A 24,071-nucleotide genomic window follows, 5' to 3' on the forward strand; every position below is an offset into this window, starting at 1 on the left:
CGCCCTGATTAATCAGATGGACGAGAGGACTGAATTGTCCCACACGTTACAAACGAATAAAAAAAAAAAATGTCAAGGTGTAGTACCTGACTGCATTGATTTTTAAAATTTGTTATGTTCATGCTAGGGGATCTTATCTTTTTGGGTATTACATAAATTTTACTTCACACTTACAATTGTTAGTGATCAATAATTTGACTAACTGACACTTATGAAACATAACTATAGACTTATGTTATAAATAACTTTCTAATAGTTAGCCAAATTAAAGATTTTCATAGTTAACTTAAATAATTTTATAGTTTAGATACACAGATAATTGAAATTCTTAGCTAATACAACTGAAAAGTTGTCTTAAATATGGGGTTTTGGAAATTCTTACTTTTGTAAGCGAGAACTTAAAAGCTCCAATTTTAGCCTGATGTAGAACTGATTGTCGTCATAATAACAATATTATCCAGCTACGCTTTCATATGCTCATTACTATCTATTCTACACTTTTTTTAAGACTGCCAATTTTTGTGTTAAACTGGAGTTAAAATAATTTGGTCTTAGTGCAATTTGAAGTTTTATTTCTAAATTTTAAAATAATTACAAAATTTTAAACATTTTAAATTAGTTACGTGATTAAATATTAATTATTGTTTGGAGATAATTCCATGTCATTTATAATCGGTTTTTAATTTACTTTTTAACAAAAACCTTTACGGTATTTTCCTAATATTATTGTATAACTAATTTTAACGTGCTTCCTTTAGATGTTTTCCATTATGAATCTATTTATTTCATATTCGAATATAATTAATTTAAAGTGGGGATAGTGAACTTGGTAACTTAATAAAGTAAATGCTTTTGAATAGTGTTTACTGAATCTTCCCTGACCTATAAGAACTTGTAATTGACTATCCCTATTTTAAATTTATTACGACTCTGTTAAGGTGCTAAGAACAAAAATTGAATAACACATTAGGCTTAGAAATTAATTTTCCTTCCCATGTTGAAGGGAATAAATGCCAAATTCATGGTAGTCACGATTGAGTTTAGTATACAGTCACCTAGTATCCTTCGCAAAAAAATTTTAACATTCCAATTGTATCTGTTTTTATATTAATACCAAAAATTATATTACTAAAGTTTTTAAAGATAAAAAATATTTCCTAAGAATGAAAGAAATTAACGCACTTAGTCATATGATAATTTTAATTCACCCATTTTTATAAAAATTGATAATTTTAATATCAAATATAAATGGACGTTGTTTTGTTTTTTTTTTATTTGTAATATTTCAAAAGTTTCGGAATGTTTTTTGTCATTGTACAAAAAGATCAGAAACATTAAAAAATAATTTAAAATATACATTTTTTTAATGAAAACTGGTACAATATACTTAAATAATAAATCACAAATCATTGTTTTAAAAAAAAAACACTTAAGGTTATAAATTAATATTAAATCCTAATTAAATATAAATTTTCTTTGGTTAACTATATCTGACTTTTATATTTTAAAAAATATATCCAAAACAATTTTAAGACCAGATTTATGGCATCTTGAGTAAAAAAGGTGAGTAACTCACGTAACGACTTGTTCGTTTTTAAACTAGTTTAATATACCGGAAAGAGTTTCATCCATTCCATCTTATATATGTTTATATAAATGTCTGTCAGTAATCACTGAGGAATTCCTAATGCTCGGGGACGGTGGCGGTGTGGCTTTGCGTTCTATTGGAATGTTGAAAGCCAGGGCCAGGTCTAACAGTTCTCTTTTGAAAGCGGCCACTAATACGTCGGGTTTTTGAATCACTTCCCTTTTTCCTCTGACGGTCAGTGTTATTTTGTCATCGTAATTCATCAGTGACAGAGAAATTCCTGTAATTAAGTTGTAAAGTTTTATACAAATATTTACAGAAGTTTATAAAGTTCATTGGCTTCGAACGCTAGTCAGTTGGTTAAAATTTCCTTACCCATAATCTTGTGAAGACCCACCACGTACTTCTCTTATGTCATTACATCAGAGATCCTGCTAGTCGCCGCGCTTTTAGAGATGTGAAATTCTCGGGAAACCCATTTTTCGCTTATGGCATCTCAATAGCTTTCTCCCAGACGTCGAGGGGCGTCACCGTCGGCAAAAAATAGAGGGTAGCAGGGGTATTGGGAGTTTCATATCTCTATAAGCGCAGGATCTCTGATTACATCATGTCGTTTTCCCTTAAAGGATGTACGAACTAAATCAAAATTTCGTCTCCTAGAACGCGCTACGTTTTGTTTTGAACTTAACTAGCGGCACGGCTATAAAGACAGGTTAGAACCATAGATATAAGAAATGTATATAAAGGTCTAGATAAATTTGGGGGCGTCTAAGCCTAACATAAAATACGGAATTAACACCTAGCAGACAACGAGGAAGGCACGTGACCAAGAGCGCGAGCTCTCTTAGCATTTTAGTACTAAGTGCTTGACTTTTCCGCAGGCCGTAGTCTTTAGACACCATCTGTTGGTTACTTTTAGTATAATTTTTAAGCAGGAGACAATGGCTTTCGCGACGATAGCACGAGCTTTCTTACCGATAGATAGCACCTTATAAGGATAGCCTGCAGAAATTACGCGTTTCTGCTAGCTGTCACCTCCGTATTCACTCCCTTTGAAATATTTTATCTAGACCTTTATATACGTTTCCTATATCTATGGTCACGACTCCATATTCCGTAAAAATACAAAAATCTATCTAAAAAATTGTTTCAATAATTCATCGATAGATGGCGCGTCGAACGCCATAATTCCCCTGGACCGCCATCTTGCAGTTCGTAACGGTCCCCCACATAACGCTTTTGAATTCTAACCTGTGTATTTAAGCCGTGCTAGCGGTAATCAATAGATTCTGCTAAACATAAAGAAAGTAATATGAAATTCGTTGATCCATTATAAATATGTTCATACTCCCTTTAAGCTTGAAAGAATGGAATAGAAGACGCCATTGTGACGTAGAGAAAGTGATTCTAACCTATTTGCTACATCCTTAAAAGTAGACCTTGAAAAAAGCCCATACCTGCGTGATTGGTAAGAGGCCTCCAATACAGAACGTTGAGGGCCTTGCTTCCAAATATTTTGCCCGCTGAATCGCAGACGTAGACATTGTTGATGGCGGCCAAGTACTTTCTGGAGATGAGATCTTTAGCAACCCTCATCAAAACAGGAGGCATAAGTTTCCGCAAGTACCCTATGGCCGTCCTGCTTAGCTCCTGCCGTATGGGGACGGGTTCCTTACTACGCCGATACTTAATAGTTTGCAATCTGGAGATGGGATCCCCGAAACCCATGGGTAGGGCCAGTGTTTGATATTGGTCGGGACTGCTTTCGTCCGATTCCAACGTAGGTTGGTCGTACATTGGTATAAATGCCAGTAGGTCTTCAGGTGTCCTGACACCCGTTAGTCGGTAGTATTGCTTGAGCGCCCCGGTTAAACACGACATCAATATGGTACCTGTGCTAGCCTTCGACTCCTCTTTGATTCTCTGTACTAAATTCTTAGGGATCTCGTCCGACCAAAATAGTACCTTTCTACTAGTCCTACCGCATTTGTCGTAATGTCTTGGCATCCAGTAGCGACAGGAACATAGCAACTCGGTGTAAAATACCCATGGTGCGATCCAAGCCAATCGTAAAACGTTTTTGATAATTTTGCAACAACGTTTGTTTATTATTATCGCGGATTTATAATTTGTGGGTGGGAATGGCATTGGTTCTACCGTGTCGGATAGTTGTGACTGGTTAAGTACGGTCTCGATGGCTTTCTTCAACTCCAAATTGGCCGGTTGGCAGTCTTCCACTATGTCCGATAGTTTGAAGAACGGAACCAGTTCCCGATGTATCCTGATGACGAAAGCGTGGTTCTCTGAACGCCCGTTGTCCAAGTAAGGAACGACTCCCATGTGCCACGGAGGATGGTGGCAAGGAAGCCCACCGTTGCAGAAATCGTCCACCCAGTACCGCATCGCTTCCTCGTTTAGAACGACACCCTTCCATTTATTGGACTGCAAGGTGACGTGATTCGATATGGCGAAATCGCGATCGTTTTTCCATACTCGACAACCCAGACGATGGTTCAGGGTTTGTTTTAGCTTCGACGACCTTTGGACCTTGTCCACCAGACTGATGACTTTTTCTCGTAACTGGAAGGTAGATAAAGAAAACGTTTTTGTCAGTTTTGGCGTTTAAAATGTGCTTTCTAACTAGTGTTATTAATTTTACAAGGAAGAAGATTAGTAATTAATTCGCAGATGGTTAAGTTTAAAGATTTTTTTGAAACTAGGTACCAACAAGGTCTATATCCGGCGGCGGTCCTTCTGCGGTGATAACCAGGGTAACTAGATGCGAATTAACTTCGTCTTGGTTGAAGGTACCCGAGCTCTGTACGGTGACTTCTTTCGCTTCCGGTTCAAGCCATTGTACGAGGCGAACTATTATTGCCTGGTGGGTCCAGGCGATACTCAAGATGAGGACTTCGATGGGTAGGCAGCTGACGAAGACTATCCAGGCGAAGGCACTCAAGAAGAATCGCGCGATGGCTCCTTCCCCGACTTTGGCCACGAAGAAGCTAGCCGCATTGTTGGTGGCCTCGATGAACCAACTGTAGAAACTGGAATGTAGACGTAGTTTCGTGGCGCTCCGGTAGATGACCCTCATTCTAGGATAATTACCTGCACCGTGCAAAACATCCATCTTGGTGAGTTTTCGATTTGGTTTTAAATTCTTAATTGCCTATTTTACTGGGACTACTTGTTTATTGTTTAAAGGTTCACAGAATCGATTGAAAAATACGAGGAAAATTTCGGGTAGCTCCTCCCTTTTCGTCACGTGGCTCAGGCATACCTTACTGCTTCCCAAAACACCGTATAAATTCAAAGAATTATATGGCCTTTTAATGGGCACTTCAATGAAACCGATTCAGATATTAGCTAGGAGGAGAGAATGTAGTACTAATGTACATAGCCTGGACGTATAAGCTACTGTTTATATGGTCGTTGCCGCTTGGGTTTAACCGGTACCAGAAGTAATGCTGGTTTTCACTAGCAAAAACGCAGAGAAGCATCGACGCAAGTAAGGTATTAGGCTAACGGCAAGGTTATAAAATCAAGCGCTCACCTTGGACTAATTAATACTTGGTCTAAAACTTAAATTGTACGTCTTCCGATAACCTCTCCAGTGGCGGATATTGTCTCTTTGAGGCAAAATGTAATTTTTTTATTATTATTTTTATGTAATTTTTGGTGTCCCTTGAGACCACGAGGCCTACTGCGCCTATTCGGTAAAATAACTCTGCGCATGTGCGAAGGTATCATAAGGAGTGACCATGTCTAAAAAAAAACAGGATTAGTGTCTAGTGTTTTTAAAACATGGCTTTTCCTTGTGATACCTTCGCACTTGTGCAGTCGCGGTTAAGCCTATTGGGAAGAAGATTGTTTTGATTACCAACACAAGCAGTTGGTTTAATTCGACATTATTAACTCAATCTCCATTTAAATATTTACGATTTAGTAACGCATGGACTAATATACATTGTTCTATGCGACATGTTGCTCGGTGCGTCCATGTTTAATAGGCGCTTAAATAAATCATCCTCCTAGGAAATCGCCAAGAAGTAATATTTCTGAGAGCCAGGACCCGCAAGTCACTGTTTATATTGTGCTTGTGGAAATAATGGACACTTTTCACCTGTAAACAGCACGACGTGTTTTTGCACCAGGAATTTTCACCAGGGTAGGCAAACCAAATAAATGGGCCCAATACCCCCCCCCCCCCCCCTTTTTTCAACGAAATGCTTGAATAAAAAATTACGATTAAAACCTTTTAATATACTTGGTTCCTGGAATAAATTTTACAATGAAAGACTCAAATATAACTTTTTCATTATACATTTTATATAAGGAATTAATGAGATTTACCTGGCCTACCCCCTAGCGCCGCCACTGACGACATGGGGAACGCTTGTTGCCGCCTTAAAGGTGGAAATTTTCCATTATTTTAACAAGTACTATATAAAACGTGACTTGCAGGTCCTAGCTCTCGGAAATATTACTTCTTGGCGATTTCCTAGGCCATATCCACCAAACACTTATTCCCATCTCTCTACTAGCGAAAAATGCGTAACTCACTTACAAGTTGTTAGCACAATGTGCAAAGACACGTGCACAGTGTCTATTCTTGCCTTTTTCGCCAACCGAGGGATAGTTGGGGAACAGTAGAGAATCGAATTTACTTACCATTTCGTTTCTTAATAAAATCGATTTAGTATTTAAATTATATATTGAATTCAATACGTTTTAATTATAAATTTAGCCAGGAAATTAAGAAGATTGAAATGAAAATAACCTCAAGGGGGGGGGGGAGTGTATTGATACGTAATTTCATATGCACAGATAAAATACGTTGTTAGAACCAGATTTCGCTGATTAAGACAAATCCATATTTTGTAAAGTAACGCTGAATTGTTGTAATAAAAAACGATTTTATCCCCTGACTATGCTGTAATTTTTGCTCATCCGTAGTTTTTCTTTATCTCTAAACCCAAAACTGATTCGATAAGCGAAGGGGCGCTGATTGAAGGTTTCGCTAACTTCGCCACCAGAAAAATAACTTAATAAGTACTTGCGAAAACAAATCTAGAGATATCTGCCATTGAAGTTTTAGGTCAGATGAACTTGTTAGCGCCTTCAAAATTTCAAAAGTATGATTTAAAGCTTTTTGGCAGCGGTAAAATTCCTTGGACGCTTCGAAAGTGGAAGACCTTATTCTAACGATTTGATAAGATTTGCGGTAATAGTGTTTTGCTCCGATATAACTTTGAATATTTCGTTATTAATTAGAACGCATTTTTGGTATTTATTTAAGCGAAAGAGATTATTGGCTAGCTATCGTTACGCCCCCTTTAGTCTTTTGGTTGACGTCGAAAACTATTAGCGTAAAGATGCAATTAGGCGATGAAAAATTTACACTGTTTTGTGTTTACTCCATGGTAACAAGGAGCAATCGGTCGTTATTACTATTTCCTCCAAGCGGCGGATTTTTGAAGTTGAAGAATAAAATTGGGGAAGCAGACGACATTTTAACAGGGTTTCGATGCATTTATCCATGATTTATCGTTCTTTTACATTAAATATGTTTGGAAAAACGATTCCCAGGGTTGTTCAAAATGCAAAATAGCATTTTACATTTTGAAATACCATTTTCAAAATGCATTTTGTATTTTTATTTCAAGCTTCAACAACCATTTTACATTTTGCATTTAGAAAAACCAATTTTCAAATGGAGAAAGTATTTTGCATTTTACATTTTGCATTTTGAGTTATGGAGAAAGTATTTTGCATTTTACATTTTGCATTTTGAGTTGTGGAGAAAGTATTTTACATTTTACATTTTGAGTTATGGAGAAAGTATTTTGAAGTTTACATTTTGCATTTTGAGTTGTGGAGAAAGTATTTTACATTTTACATTTTGCATTTTGAGTTGTGGAGAAAGTATTTTGTATTTTACATTTTGAGTTATGGATAAAGTATTTTGTATTTTACATTTTGAGTTATGGAGAAAGTATTTTGCATTTTACATTTTGCATTTTGAGTTGTGGAGAAAGTATTTTACATTTTACATTTTGAGTTATGGAGAAAGTATTTTGAAGTTTACATTTTGCATTTTGAGTTGTGGAGAAAGTATTTTACATTTTACATTTTGAGTTATGGAGAAAGTATTTTGTATTTTACATTTTGAGTTATGGAGAAAGTATTTTACATTTTACATTTTGAGCTAAAGGGATCCCTCACTCACAACAGGGGAAGGCATAGGGGTCACAAAAAAACTGGTTTTCAAGCACACTGCAAGTCTGGATTTTATGTTACCCCTATGCCTCCCCCTATTGTGAGGGATGGATCCCTTTAAGGATAAATTATTTTGCATTTTACATTTTGACTTATATAGGTAGTATTTTGCATTTTTAATTAAAAAAAAAGCATTTTGAACAATCCTGACGATTCTTTAATGACTAAAAAACAGGGCTGCCGTAAATTGTTTGGTAGAGTAAAAAATGCATGGAAACTCTGTAAAAGTATCGTCTGCTTCCCCAGTTCTGTTCATCAGCTTCCAAAATCGGAAATAGGAATTAACTACATCGAGAAAATTACTTCGCCGAGATTTAGGGACTGTTCTCTAATTGGACAATAGCTGAAGCTCTAATATAGGTGCGTTATCGCGAATTCTCGGAAGAGCGTGACACCACAGCGCCATCTAGATTCGTTTCAATTGCTAATATTACAATAAAATAGCAAGGGGGTTTTTGAGTTTCAAACTCACTCACCCCCCCCCCCGAAACTTTTCAATGTCTAGGGGGGATTGGACTTGGTGCCAATCGTAAGTTCATTTTAGGTCTCAAAGGGGGCGAAAGTAGAACCCCACCCGAAATAAAATTTTGTATACGCTCTTGTTCCAATATGTTTGTTTTAGTATGGTTGTTATTTCATAAATTATCCTTGAATAACAGACTGATACGCTTGTGCACAATATGAGAGTACAAAACACGTGCTATATATGTACTGAGCTTCACAATTTTCTTTTACTATAATGACTCTAACACACCGTTATTCGATAACAAGTTCAAAAACAATTTTTATAAATAAATATTTATATAACACAAAATATGAATTTTCCATTTATAACTTTAGCAAATCAAGCGAGTTCAAACGTAAGAGTTGTTTAAAAGTTAGCTGGTAGTTTTGAAAACTAAGATTAAGTTTTCAAAACATTGTTAAACTAAACTATTATAGTAAATCATAAATTGTATCATAAATAATTATAATAACGTTATAATTTTCTAATTAATAATGAAATATATTTAATTTTATTTATTTATTAGCTAGAATACCAATATTTAAAAAATCCTTAAAATAAACTGATGTTAATTTTATTTACTCTTAAAAACAAAATATTTATTTATTTTATAATTATTAATTACTCATGAAGACTAAAAATTACTATAATTTGACATTTAAATAATAATAATGATGAATAATTAAAATAATAATGAATAATTAAAATAATAACAATAAATGATTAAAATAATGTTATAATTATTTAATTAATATCTGAAATGTTCTGTCTATGATACCAATATTTGAACCTATCTTAGATCCTTAAAATAATCTCAATGATTTATTTATTTATTTATTCTTAGAAATAAAGTATTTATTTTAGAAGATAAATAAAACGATCATTTATCTTATGATTAAAACTAATACAATTATGATAACCGAAAAAATCTATATTTATATCGATTGATTTAAAATGTAAAAATTCCCCCAAATTTAATAAAACAAAAAATTTAAATTTAAATAAAGTTCCGTACCTGACTCCACCACGGTATATACGAGAAGTACGGCTTCGTTTCCGAACAGTTGATTTGAATGTTATTATATCCGATAGCTGCGGTCGGGAAGTGAGCGCCACGGGAAGGGGGCTGGAACGGTTGTTGGGGCGGAAATTAGACAGCTAAAAACACTCGCGAGCGAATAACCCGACGCAAAAAAACAGCGGAAAAGAATTAGGTGGCGTAACATTGAACTGAAGAGATGGGTCGCCCCACATTACCGGCGTCTTCCTGCCGATAGGTTCGTAGTCTATTCCCCGTAATACCCCACTACGGCGCCTCCTCGCAACGCTGGCCCATTCTGAGTCCTCTCCCGAAGACCTACAAGCCCGTTGTAACTGGGGCATCAATTATACTCCGAAGATGCGCTTCTTCAACCGCTCTTCAAAAGCTCATTTTTGTGACGTTTTTATCAGCCATTTCTCTTTCTCAGTTTCGTATCTGGAGGTTTTTAGCATTTCCAATGACTAATGAATCGGTTTTCGTCATATCTTATCGCTAATTTTTAGGAACAAAGTGTACGCGGGAGATCATTGTTATTATTTCCACATCTTGCTAAGCCTTGGTGTTAAAATGGAAATCCATAGTCATCTAAAGAGAGTCGTATATTTAGAAGGCTATTGAAGAACGAAGGAAATTTTGTTTCAAATTTACCGCCTAGAGACGGATTTAAGTCGAGGAGCTATCGACATCTGTCGGAGAAATTGATAACTAAATTGGAGTTTGTCAGCTGGGTTGAATTTTCTCGGTATTTATTGGTAAACTACTTTACTTTACCGATTTGATATAAGTATCAGGTGAGAAACAAGACGTACGACGGTCGGAATACACACAATCCTCCTGATGTGTTAAGTTTGTTTTAGCTATTTACAGCAACCTGCAACGCCGGTGACATAGCCAATATATATCCACGGCCATACTCATTTGCACTTATACTTATTTGTTACTTCTGTGGTCACACCTATTTGTTAATTCTGGTCAGACGTAAAGTATCACATTTATTTGTTACTTATAGTCACACGTTTAGTGTCCCTCTTATTGGTTACTTCTGGTCACACGTTGCAACAGCACCGTCACCAGGATTTGATTTCAGCTACGGGGCACGCAATGGAAAAATAAAATAAAAAATTGTACATACAACCATACGTTTCAGGGGAGGCATGGCCCGACCGCCCCCCCCCCTGGTTACGGCCCTGCGTTGCAAGCATCGCGTACACTTATTTGTTACTTTTGGTCATATTAGAACGGCCTCCAATAAGTGTCACACTTATTTGTTACTTTTTGTCATATTAAAACGGCCTCCAATAAGTGTCACACTTATTCGTTACTTCAGGTCATACGTTGTAATCATCGCGTATTACTGCGATAAGTGTCACAACCCCTAAAATGCATTGAAATACGGCGAAAATACCTGAAATATAAAAGTAAGTTATTATGTTTTGCATTTCCACATTTTCTTTTTCGTCATCAGCGCCACGTTATTAAATCTAATAATTTAAAGAATCGTCCTAGGGAAAATTCACTGCAAAAGGCCAATGTTTAAAAATGCATATCTTTGTTAATATTCATTTTCGCCAAAAAAAAAATGAAAATTAAAGTAATCCCCATCTTGCCCTCTATCCAAAAAAAATATATAAAAAAATCGGGTGGGGGGCAGCTATTCTACACTTAACCCAAAATTGCTGGCAAATAACAATTTTATATTTATCATATCTTTCTAAATAATAAATTGCGGTTAAAACTTTTCGCATTACTGTATTCCTTGACAAATAATAGACAAAAAACAATAACAAAACCAAAAAAGCCGTAAACACATTTTCGGTTTGCACACGTTTTAAAAATTTAGTAATATCTTGTCGTTAAATCTAATTCGTCATCAGTCCTACCTCATCCAACACGTACAAAAATCTCGAAATATGTCGTATTTTCCTAGCCTCCTAAGTAAAAATTGCTGGCAAGTAACAATTTTAAATTTATCATAACTTTCTAAATAATAAATTGCGGTTAAAACTTTTTGCATTATTGTAATCCTTGACAAATAATACATCTAAAAAAATAAACAAAACCCAAAAAAAACAAAAGTACCTATTGTTAAAAATAGCCAGTGTCACACTTATTTGGTACTTTGGGTCATATTAGAACGGCTTTGGAAAATGCCAGAGAGAAATTCGCGTATATAGTCTCTATAACCACTTATGATATAACCGAAGGGATAGCTCAGCTGAATCCTAACCTATCCAATAATATTTTTTTAACGTTACCGGACTTAATATTTAACAAAATATCTACCACACAAAGCCAAACTACCGAAAACGGAAAATTTTGGCAAATTCCCAACTTCTTGGGCTTCGATTTCAAAAATTTATGAAAGGCTATCAATGGCGAGATATGTACACTCGAACGAGATATCATTGATTCTTCTAGCCCTAACCGTTGAAGAGGTATGCGCGACACGTCGGCATCGGCATCGGCATCGTCTACACAGTACGTGAGACTAATACACACAAATCCTTAGGATTGTGTGTAAGAACGATCTTAAAATTAAAGAAACTATGAAGTTATAATATTTATTGTAGATTTTGCATTTCGAATTCTTAGTTTATTTATTACTTGAATTTAAATACACCATACTGACAACCTTTCGGGGCCCAGACTATTGGCGTTTTGCGTCCTCTAGCAAGAGTCTAGCTTTCCTACCTCTCGTGTAGTTTGACCGTTAGTCGCTAGGGGTGGAAATTATTTCATTAGTGACGTCACAGCATTAATAGCTCTGTAATGGAATAATATTATACCTTTTACCGTTGAAACTTGTATAACGGATTAAGTAAGCAATTTTTTAATTTTTTTATTTACAAAATGAAAATTTAGGTACAGTAGCAATTTTGCTAATTATTAGTTATAACATAAGTTTATAATATTGTTCCATAAGTTTGCCACTTTTGGGAATATTTTACTGAGAGCTAGTAACGGAGTGACGTCATCACAAGAAGAAAATCTCCCCCTAGCGAGGTGCTGTCAAAGGCTACGTGTGACGCGTTAGCAAGCGGACGCAAAACGGCGACGAAGCCCGTAATGTAGTCTGTCTCGTGAATAGCTCTCAGTAAAACTTTTGCATGTGAAGAATAGGAAGTGTCACACTTATGTAACAATATTATACACTTATGGTTATAACTAAAATACATTAAAAACGTTGTATTGAAATGTTATGAAACGTTTAACCTCTGCAAAGCTGGCCGATATATTTCAAACAAACGCTTTAAATATTTTGAACTTTTATTGAGAAAAAAGGTTTGTTTTGGTTCCATTTAAACTTGATATGGTTTTGCTATTTTTATTTTTTAAGGTAACCGAAAATAGGCTAAACGGGGTCGTTGTAACGAAGGGGGGCAAGAGATGGACAGGTATATCGGAGCTGCAGAGAAAAACCTGCACTTGTCAAAAGAAGTTTTATATATATAAACTTTATAAAGATGGTGCTAATAAAAAACAGGTTTTTAACAAATTCCATTTGTGTGGAACTCACTTTATATTTCTTCTGACTCGAACGAACAGCCCTCTATTGAGTCTATTCCACATTAAGAAGTACAAAATGATGGTTGTGTCTCTACGTCTGTGTTATTTAATATATTTTTCGAATCCCTTAAGGGTATATACGTAAAAATAATTTACGCAATATAATAGAGTATTAAATTAAAATTGTAAAAGCCCTCAAGGTTAGGATGGAAAAAATCATGGTTTAGGAGTTAGTTTTCATGTTTTTTAAGTTCCCATTTTAAAATAAGTCAAAAATGAAAGTTGTACTATCATGGGCTAAAGGTTTCCCTTGGAGATGGACTAAATTGTGTTTTGTGGCCTTTTTAGTAGTTGCAACTGTGGTTTTAGCCCGGTATTTTAGGCGATCCAACTATGACGAAATTAATTTTACAACGACACATACCAGTAAACCGGAACATCTCTTATTTCAAGTGAGTATTTTTTTATTGTTTTTGACCCGTTATAAAAAATCTTTTGTATCGATAATATGTGACTCCACCTAGTAAACTTATTTATATTAGACACAATATATATTATAGTGACATCAATGGAAATTATTCTACAAAGGCTTAAGGTGTATCCCATTATATTTGGGAATTAGAGGAAGTTAAATTTTTTATTCAATTTAGTATGTTAAGAATATTTACGTGTACCTAAGTCACGCTTGTTTGGCTGCTAAATATTTCTCACACAGCCGTGACGGCGTTGAGAAAGGGGGGAGCGAGTGAGTTAAGGTTATAGAAAAGGTCATTTCAGGTCAAGCAATGTGGTAAATGTCAGGTGTCAAATAATGTGGCAAAAAGTGGTAAATACCGACATGGCGAATAATACTTTTACTGGCTAATATGTCAAATAGTGGCAAATAATAAATTTTAATAAAAATAAAAAAACATACCAAAGAAAAATATATTTGTGCTATTTTAGACAAGTATACTGGATTAGTTGCCAGGTTTTGGGCTAGAGACTCAATTATAGCCCAAACTAGTTATTTATTTTGGCTATTTTTCAACGATTTTTCCTGTGTTTGAATTAGTCTGCTATATATCTTTAAGGTCAACGATTTTTCCTGAGTTTGAATTCGTCTGCTATATATCTTTAAGGTCAACGATTTTTCCTGAGTTTGAATTCGTCTGCTATACAGGGTGTCCACTAAAAAATGAACCAGGGCGAATATCTCAAAATCTGTTTTAGGTACGATTTTGAAATTTTCAAGTCGTATACAAGATGTAGGGGGAAACCTAATGCGAAAATGTTGATGACCTTCAACCATGTCTTCCAAGGTCATCCAAAAACTAACTCGAGAACCGTAAGTGTTAGAAAGTTGGTTCCAATTAGAAAAGTGTTCCACGTGACTTTTTAAGTACAAGTAGGTTTGACCTGATCGGATTTGACCAATAGGAAGCCGAGAAATGCTAGATGAAAAACAAGAAGTTCGTTAAGTTGATAACGTGTCGAAAGCGAGGTTCGGGAGTTGATAACTCTAAAGATACTTGTGTTAGAGTACTGAAATTTGCTACACATCCTCATCAGGATTGAGGGTCTTTAGTTTAAAAATTTCAATGACCTTGAACCATGTCTTCAAGGTCATCCAAAAACTAACGTGAGAACCGTAAGTGTTAGAAAGTTGGTTCCAATTAGTTATTTCTCAAGGTCATTTTTGAATGTCTTTGAAGACATGGTTCAAAACTACTTTGACGAGAAAGTGGTGATTAGCAAATTTCCTATTGAAAACTAGTTTCTAAACCCAATGGATCGCGAGATAATGTTTTCACACCTTAAACCACGTCTTCAAGGTCATACAATTTTACAAACTTGAAGAACTCCCACCATAAAGAGTTTGTCTAGCAAATTTCGATGTAACACGAATTGGTTTCGAGTTATGTGCGTTTTCTTTCAATTTTCATATTAACGACCTTTGTGATTTTGAAAAACAGTTCCTCGACTTCCTATTGGTCAAATTCGATCGAATCAAAGCTAATTAGACCTACAATGTGACGTGGAATACTTTTATAATTGGAACCAACTTTCTAACACTTACGGTTCTCGCATTAGATTTTGGATGACCTTGAAGACATGGTTCAAGGTCATTGAAATTTTTAAACTAAAGACCCTCAATCTTGATGAGGATTTGTAGCAAATTTCAGTACTCTAACACAAGTATCTTTAGAGTTATCAGCTCCCGAACCTCGCTTTCGACACGTTATCAACTTAACGATCTTCTTGTTTTTCATCTACCATTTCTCGGCTTCCTATTGGTCAAATCCAATCAGGTCAAAGCTATTTGTACTTAAACAGTCACGTGGAACACTTTTCTAATTGGAAACAACTTTGTTACACTTACGGTTCTCGAGTTAGATTTTGGATGACCTTGAAGACATGGTTCAAGGTCATCGACATTTTCGCATTAGGTTTCCCCCTACATCTTGTATTCGACTTGAAACTTTCAAAATCGTACCTTAAACAGATTTTGAGATATTCGCCCTGGTTCATTTTTTAGTGGACACCCTGTATATCTTTAAGGTCAACGATTTTTCCTGAGTTTGAATTCGTCTGCTACATATCTTTAAGGTCAACGATTTTTCCAAGTTTGAATTCGTCTGCTACATATCTTTAAGGTCAACGATTTTTCCTGAGTTTGAATTCGTCTGCTACATATCTTTAAGGTCAACGATTTTTCCTGAGTTGGAATTCGTCTGCTACATATCTTTAAGGTCAACGATTTTTCCTGAGTTTGAATTCGTCTGCTACATATATTTAAGGTCAACGATTTTTCCTGAGTTTGAATTCGTCTGCTACATATATTTAAGGTCAACGATTTTTCCTGAGTTTGAATTCGTCTGCTACATATCTTTAAGGTCAACGATTTTTCCTGATTTTGAAATCGCTTGCGAACCGTATGTGTGTTTGGGCCTTTAAGCCCCGCCTTTTTCTCGGCGCGCTTTCGTATCAACGTCCCAATGGAACCTTAGACATTCCAAGTGTATACCTCTATAGTTTCCTGAAATTACTCATTATTTAACTTCAACCGCACAAACCGAGCGAGTTTATAAATTTCAATAAAGCTGTATTGGGCTGACTAAAATTCCCTCGAAAATTCCGACACCAAAAATTCCTTCTCAATTTAGAGGTTTTCCATTGACTTAAATACATATGTTAGTAGCCAATAGTGTGACTCCCAAAATTACTAGGATGTTTAAAAACATAGTCCACCTTTTTACTGGTTCGTGGTGAAACAAACCGTTAGTGAAGATTTTTGAATGGAATAAAGGTACAGTGGCATACTTATGAGTAATTATGTTACATATGGTGCTATTAATAGTTCTTTTGTGAGAACAGTGCCGTAACTAGCGTTTCTTGGGCCCTGTGCAAATCTCAATTTTTGGGCCCCTTATTTTTTTTGGTAAATTACTAAGACAATCACAGAACGAATTGTGCATGGAAAATAATTAGGATCTGAAATTTTTTACTATAGGGCCCTAAGTGGTCCAGTTGATTTTCAGTGACGGCTTCATTTGTTATTTGAAAGGCGACCAAAAAAATTAAACTAGCATTTTAAAACTTTTAAATTCCCTAAAAATTATTTACATTTTTATAATGGACAAAGAAATTGAAATGAGGACGGTGACACGCCATATTAAAAATTTAAAAAGAATAAAAATGATAAGGCTTACTTATTTCCAAATAATCTCGGCGCCACCAAAGTTTCAAAAAAAGAATTTTACATATTTGTTTTTAACCTCGTTTATGGGGCCCCCTTGGCTTCTAAGCCTTGTGCGGCCGCACCTGTCTAGTTACGGCACTGTGTGAGAAACTGAAACAATATCTCACACGTAAGTGATGCTACATATCTGAAAGACATACTTTAAATGCATTTACTGATTACAAAAGTGGCATAATTACCAAAAGTGTGACAATCCCTGTACTTTCGTATGCGTATGCTAAAGGTTTAATGAACACCGCGTACAAGTTTACTAAATTCAATTTTATTATCCAGATTTCCAAACGAACCAATTCTACTAAATCCACCTCGGCCATCGAAGCTACCTCATCATGGAAGCCAGAATCGAACGAAAGACTGGAACACATTACGGACGTTTGCAAAAAGTACGAGATTGCCGCGTTGAGACGCGTTTGGACTATGGCTACCAACAAGGATAAGTCGGGACGGGCTGTCCCGTGCAATAACAAAATGTGTCCCATGGTTGTGGACCCCGCGAACTTGTTTTTCTTTTGTTTCGTGCCCAGAGTGGCGTCCGCTAGTATTAAAGAAGTATTTATAAGGAGTCAGAACCTAAGTACCTCCAGGAATTATTTGAACGAAGAGATTCCAGACGCGTCCGTCGCGTTATTGTCGGCGCTGCGATCGCTTTTTCAGAAAGAAGCGGACGACACTTTGCAAAGGGTTAGCGCCATGTATTTTCCGGAATATATCATGAGGCGGTTTTACAAATTCTTATTCGTACGTCATCCGTTCGAAAGACTACTTTCGGCATTTCTCAGCATGGCCGATAAAAACTTGGAAGAAAGGCGGTATTATTACGCCAAATATTGGAGTTCTTTCAAACCACCTTTGACCAATAAAATGGCGGTCGGTCCAAGTGACGTCAATTCCATCGTAGATAGCGTCAATTATCTAACTTTCAAACAATTCGTTCATTATTTACTGAATACTCATCCTGTTTATTACGATGAACTCTGGCAGCCTTATTGGACTCGTTGTAATATCTGCCAATTACAGTACGATTTCGTGGGGAAATTGGAATCGGCCAATCAGGACCTTGCTTTCGTTTTGCAGGCGATGGAATTGAACCAATCATTGGCCGAGCAGTTATCGGTTTTTCTCAGGAAAAACGCTAAGCGGAAAAGCGTTTCGTTTGAAAAAACGGTTAAATATTTCAAAGACCATTTAGAGGAAACCGATATTTTGAAATTGTACGAAACTTATTTTCTGGATTTTAAACTATTTGGATACGATGTATCCGAATTTATTAGGGAGAAAAATATTACCGCTGTTGACGCGAGTGTTAAATTAGACAGTATGCTGTTCTGAATTAATTTTTAAATTTAAATAAAGCTATTTTAGATTATCTTGTTAATGCTCCTTTATTTTTTCTCTTTGAATTTAACTAACAATTGTAAGTACACTTTCTGGGGGACACTTGCTCAAGAAAATGATTCGTGATTATTAGAAAAATACCTGTACAAAATTACTTGATAATCATAAATAAAGGAATTTATTGTTAATATTCTTACCTATTTTCGATGTGTATTAAAATTTTAGAAACTAAATTTCGCGCTAAGCTTTGGCACTGAAAGCTAGTCAATGTTTGCGCGCGTGTCCAACGTCATAATAACTAAGCCCCTCCCATTCTAGCGACTGAGGTCAGACTAGGGTGACTACGTAATGCAGTTCGATATTCATAGTTGATATGAAATTATGAATACATTCATGATCATTGAGTTGGGAATAAATAGAGGTACAACTAAATCACGCTATCGCGGGACCAATTTCTTTCAATAAGGAAACTTTATCGTTCTACCGTGGCGGCATCGGTCTCTAGTGGTGGCCACTATATGGCAATTGAATTTTTGCGCGAATCTGACGCTAAATTGAAATGTATGATTTCTCCTAACAAACAAACCTTTGAAGTTGTTAAAAAATAATTTTATTCTGTCAAAACGATCCTTTTTAACACAAGCTACGGTGAGTTAGCTAATAATTATTTATTCTTAGCCATATAACTTTACAACATATAGATGGCGTTACCGTCTAATTGTAAAGATGAATTTCGTACAGTCTTCTCAGAACAGGTCCCGCGTAACCATGGCAACCGAAATCGTAATTGTAATTCTAACAGTATTATTCCCAATTCAATGTTCATGATAGACTAGTATTTGATAAATAATAAATTGTTTAATTGTTCTACATTTCATAAACAGAATTACATATTTGTTAAATTAATATTACCAGGAGTAAATTTGGCGAGTAGACAACAGTACCGGATTTATTGATGGGCTGGCCCCAAGGGGACCTACTGAGCGAAATAAATTGTCATTGGCTAGCTGCATAAGCAGCCGATGCCGGGATGGTGACGTCAGTGGGAAGCCAGAAGCTTAGATTTCCGCATTGAAATCAATGCTGTAGTATTGTCTTATCGCCGTATCTTTGACATATTTTAGTAATTAAATGAAATTATTATCCATTAAGACCATTTTATGATCACTAAATTATGTAAACTAAAGTAAGTAACCCAAAAATTTCATTTAAATAAATTCAATATATATTTTTATTTGGTTTAAAGATCTTAGCCGGTAGTAAGCCTAGGCCAAAACAGTGAAGATTTCACGATTCGAGGAGCTGAAGAAATTAGGAATAGTTAAATCATTAAGTGATTGACTCGATTGAATAAAGTAAATTAAGCCAGTAAACGGATTAGAAAATTTAATCAAGATTTTTAAAACAAAAGCATGTTAAAATATTACTGTGAATCTCTATTTCAGATATAATAAAGATAATAATGGTAAAAGTGTGTACTTAGGCAGCTCTTTAGCTCAAAATTCGTGCTTAAGAATTTTTCTCGTTCAGGTAGACTAACTTCCCTTAATTAGTCTCCAGTAAGAGATAGTTGTCTCTATCTTGATCTGGTTACCCTCTACAAGCTCCTCCATTATCCGATGCAATCTTATTTTTCATATTTGGTCTCTAGTTCTCTACCTTCAGAATGAGAGGCAACAGTCGTAAGCTATGACTCCAGCACTCTAAATGTGACTCGTTAAAATTATCCTTTTTTCCTCGGGTTATTATTCCCTGGAACTACTTCCCAGATGACATTGTGTGCGCGGGCACTCTGGATGTCTTCAAGAAAAAATTGTCAATTGTCACTTTTTGTAATTTAATTTAACCACCCATGTGGTTTCCTATTTATATCTTAACTCTCGGGATCTTCGGTCTTCTGACCCTAGCCCCCACCTGGACTCTTGAGAAAAAAAGTATTTAGTTATTGTTTTGATCTCAATCTTTATATTTAACTACATATAATTAGTAGTTACAACTCTACTGAAATTGAAGTTTGATCAATAGTTATTTGTAATATTTATATAATTAAGTGATTTCTAATAACTTTGTGAATAAATTTTCCTTTTATATTCTTAAAACAGAAATATTTTATTTAAGGTTAATAAACAATTATAATTTAAATACTTTGATAAATGAGATATTGCTCGTTTTACATTGAATTGAATTATTAATACTGAGTTTTTCCCAAAAACAAAAATGGACCTTCCTCTTTTAGCCACCTTTAAATAATGAAAACTTCAAAGCATTTGTACTTTAAATAGTGCAAATCATATAACAGACTATTCAGTTTATTTATTAGCATATGTAAAGATAATTTTAATTAAAAACGATGCTTTAAAAAACATTTAAGAAAGCAATGTCGACACACAGTAAAGGTTGCATCAGGTCTTTAGGCTTCCCACTGACGTCATAGCTGGCGTAGAAGACCGAAGAGCAGACGACGGGAAAATGAAAACCCCGCTAAGTAGGCAACCTTTATTAGCGTATTTATGAACCTTGGGCTGGCCCTAGGCACTAACAAGGAGAGTACCCGAGGTGTTTATTGCCGATTTTGTTCAAAGTCGGGGGTAATTTAGACCTATATGAGATATGAAATTTCCCAAAACGAGACGTTGCACCATGGATAGTAGATTTTAGAGGATCGGTAAAAAGCCTGGTAAACCAATCACACTAAGGGAGTCGGCCAAGGTTATTTGAAAAAAACTAGTATCGCTAAGAGTGGACGATACTGTTCGAAAAAAGAAAAAAGATAAACACGAAGTACATTTTTACTAAAGGTATTTTTTCACGTTTTTATAGATTAAATACGATATACTAAATATCAGTTGATAGTTTTTATTGAATTAAAAAACCAAAATTACCTAACAATATCAAACGCATTAGATTGCCATTTTGAAATTTTAAGATCACGTGGTACAAACGACCTTGCAAGACTCCCTCGGAGTCTCTCGAGCTGATTGATACGCGGCGAGAAATAAAATGCACTGTGGAAGGGTATCGAAAACCTGTCCTCTTAATTTGCTGTCGATGGCATAGATATAAGAAATGTATACAAAGGTCTAGATAAATTTCGGGGCGTCTAAGCCTAACATAAAATACGGAATTGACACCTAGCAGACACCGAGGAAGGCACGTGACCAAGAGCGCGAGCTCTCTTAGCATTTTAGTACTAAGTGCTTGACCTTTCCGCAGGTCGTAGTCTTTAGACACCATCTGTTGGTGACTTTTAGTATAATTTTTAAGCAGGAGACAATGGCTCTCGCGACGATAGCACGAGCTTTCTTACCGATAGATAGCGCCTTATAAGGATAGCCTGCAGAAATTACGCGTTTCTGCTAGCTGTCACCTCCGTATTCACTCCCTTTGAAATATTTTATCTAAACCTTTATATACGTTTCCTATATCTATGGTCGATGGTGGCACTACCCATTCGATTTGCCATGGCAACCGAAAATGTTTTTGAACACTTAAAACAAAATAAGATATTTTCCTTATTTTACCCAAAAATTTCCAATTTACCCAAACTTGATGAAATTTACTTAATGTGGTCCAAATTACCCATTTCGTGATTTTAAAAATTTTTCCAAAATTTTCGTAACCGAGAAAATCCCATGCTTTTTAAAATGGAGATTTATTTGTTTTAAGTGGTCAAAAACATTTTTGGTTGCCATGGCAAATTGAATGGGTAGTGCAACGTCTCCTTTTGGTAAATTTCATACCTCATATAGGTCTACATTACGCCCGACTTTGAACAAAATCGGCAATAAACACCTCGGGTACTCTCCTTGTAAGTAGGCAGATTTTGGTCGGGGCCTATGGATTTTTACTGATTTTTTTCAGTGGTTTTTCACGGATTTATTTTAAGAGAGTATATTTAATTATTTAATGGAATAAAGAAATAACATAATTCAAAAACCTTTGATTTTTCCTGTTAAAAAATAACTCACTTGTATTACACTGTAGATTTACACCTCAGCAAAACGTAGACATCTCCGTCGCCAATGTGATATTCGTAAATAGATAAATTACGAATAATTATAAAACGTAAAGATATATTTAATAGTCAATGATTACATAGCAGTGGCCTCGACAACCGATGATATATCCACGGCCAACTTTGATCACGCTCTGTTGGCGCTACAGCGGCCAACACATTCGTCGAAATTCCGCGAGCAAGGATTTCCCCCCTTTAAACTGCACTATAACGTGTAGGAGTTTAGGGCCACGCTCGGTTTTTACCTCTCCGAGGGGACAAAGTCCCCTAGGAGGGGTTATACAACGACCGTGTCTGTCTGTGGGTCTGTGGGTGGGTCTGTGGGTTCGTCTGTGGGTGGGTCTGTGGGTGGGTCTGTGTGTGGGTCTGTGGGTGGGTGTGTCTGTCTGTCAGGACTGCGAACGCGTTCGCATTTTCGGTGCAAAGTGTAATCACTGCGTACGCAGTTTCTCAAAGGGTTGGCAAAACCACCGTGCGACGGTGAGCGTTAACGGATGCATTTGCGGTTTGGTTTGGATGGTGTTTTTTCGCTCACCGTCGTGACGGTTTGGTGTATTACGTTTTTGTAATGTTTATGCGTAGGTTGTGAGTGTTGAATTTGTTGTGTTTGTGTTCTGATGGATGTGCATGTTGAGTCTGTTGTGTTTATATGGGCGTTTTCTCTCCAACTTCTTCTTAATGACTTTGGGACGGACCGAGTGCTGAGTGTAATGCTACCTCTCAACGTTCAATGGCAGGGTTTCCACCAGTTGTACACGGTATTCGTCTTAGTATCAATTTGCGATCGCATCGGGCGGGATTTGAACCCGAGACCTCCTGATTGACAGGCGGACGTTCTACCACAGAACCACCGACACTTGTTACGCCTTATTGAAAATTAGACCTTCAGCTTTATCGGAAGCGTATTTAATAGAGTACGAAATTTTGGTTTAATTGAAATAGAATTGAAATTGAAATTATTGCATCGAAGAAATTCTAATTTAGCGATTTCTCATTTGATTAAAAACAAATGCGTCACCCAGGTTTCGAACCCGGGCCGTTCAGTTAGGCAGTCGAGCGCTCTACCACAGAACCAACGATAACTTCAAGCTACACTGCAAATAAGACACTCATTGTAAGCATTATAGTTAACAAAGTCCTGAAATTTTTTACGAATGAAATTGTGAAGGCCTAATGTGGTTTTTTTACGAAAAAATTATAAAGACTTAATCTTGTTTAATATAATAAGTTGCTTTATTTCAATTTGGTACTTTTGTTTAGTGTTTTTTTAATGAATGGAGTTTAAGATTGTTTCTTCTATTATTTGACGTTTTATTTTTGCGGTTGTATATTTGTTTTATCTTTTATTCTTTTAAAATTATTTACTTCTTCCGCAAAATGGTTCATTTTTTGGAGGAACCTTTTTACTTATTTTTTGTGTATTAATGTTTTGAGAACCTTTACGTTTGGGGAAGGATAATTTTTGACGGAACCTTCAAAGTGTATACGTCGCATTTTCAAAAAATTTAATGGTCAAATCTTGTTTTAGCGCAGTCAGCAGATAAGATAAAGGGTAGAACCCGTTAGTTTTTTGTAATTTATTTAGTTTTTTTCAGTCGTATATTCTTATCTATTAGGTTTAGCGTATTGGTTTTCAAGCTTAATAATTCATTTATTAACAACATATCGAGTTGGTCTGGTTTTCAACTCGGTCGTAATTTATTTTAAACGTTTTCTCGGCTGATTAAGATGTTTAATGCAGTTCATCAATTGGGTTCGTTTGTGTTTATTTATAAAGAACCCTAACTATTCCCTCTACGGTCATTTATTGATATACGTTTAGTCAAGTGGCTTTCTGTGCTTTGTGAATGGTAAGTTTTTCGCTTCTTGTTAATAAGTTTTTTGTTGGTGTGGATATTTGGATATCTACGATTCCTAATGCAGTCATTGATATCCTGGGTGTGCGAGTCATTATATGATATGGGAAATTGGACGGTTTTGGTCTTTTTCATGCGGTATGTGTCACAACGTCAACAGGTTCCGACAGTCTACGAGTCGTCCACTACCAGATATCTACGG

At 35.8% G+C, this 24,071-nt stretch overlaps 2 protein-coding genes and 1 long non-coding RNA gene across 5 annotated transcripts; 2 read left to right on the plus strand and 1 right to left on the minus strand.

Moving 5' to 3' along the window:
• Positions 1 to 618: 618 nt before the first annotated feature.
• LOC149966268 (uncharacterized) lies at positions 619 to 9,791 on the minus strand. 3 transcript variants are annotated; one of them, XM_090181444.1, is made up of 4 exons: positions 9,388 to 9,791; positions 4,317 to 4,696; positions 3,046 to 4,168; positions 621 to 1,868 (listed from the first exon to the last, which is right to left on the minus strand). In XM_090181444.1, exons 2-4 carry the CDS (start codon positions 4,680 to 4,682, stop codon positions 1,639 to 1,641), a joined length of 1,719 nt encoding a protein of 572 aa, XP_090037570.1. In that variant the 5' UTR covers positions 4,683 to 4,696; positions 9,388 to 9,791; the 3' UTR covers positions 621 to 1,638. The 3 variants fall into 3 exon arrangements, 2 of the variants coding, with proteins under 2 accessions (XP_090037561.1, XP_090037570.1); XR_016482350.1 differs by lacking the exon at positions 9,388 to 9,791 and adding an exon at positions 1,964 to 2,207 and having other exon boundaries at positions 1,780 to 1,868; positions 4,317 to 5,761; XM_090181435.1 differs by lacking the exon at positions 9,388 to 9,791 and having other exon boundaries at positions 619 to 1,868; positions 4,317 to 5,751.
• Positions 9,792 to 13,063: 3,272 nt separating this feature from the next.
• Positions 13,064 to 17,992, plus strand: LOC149966269 (carbohydrate sulfotransferase 11-like). The gene is made up of 2 exons (XM_090167518.1): positions 13,064 to 13,373; positions 16,937 to 17,992. The coding sequence occupies exons 1-2, from the start codon at positions 13,197 to 13,199 to the stop codon at positions 17,990 to 17,992; spliced, it is 1,233 nt and encodes a 410-aa protein (XP_090023644.1). The 5' UTR covers positions 13,064 to 13,196.
• A 1,061-nt stretch (positions 17,993 to 19,053) lies between these two features.
• On the plus strand, positions 19,054 to 19,996 carry LOC149966270 (uncharacterized). Its single transcript, XR_016480269.1, has 3 exons — positions 19,054 to 19,184; positions 19,245 to 19,528; positions 19,650 to 19,996. It is a non-coding gene; the product is annotated as an uncharacterized LOC149966270 (long non-coding RNA).
• Positions 19,997 to 24,071: the final 4,075 nt, after the last annotated feature.

Source organism: Leiobunum rupestre, chromosome 1, assembly GCF_980474605.1.
Source record: "Leiobunum rupestre chromosome 1, qqLeiRupe1.1.hap1, whole genome shotgun sequence".
NCBI lineage: Eukaryota > Metazoa > Arthropoda > Arachnida > Opiliones > Sclerosomatidae > Leiobunum > Leiobunum rupestre.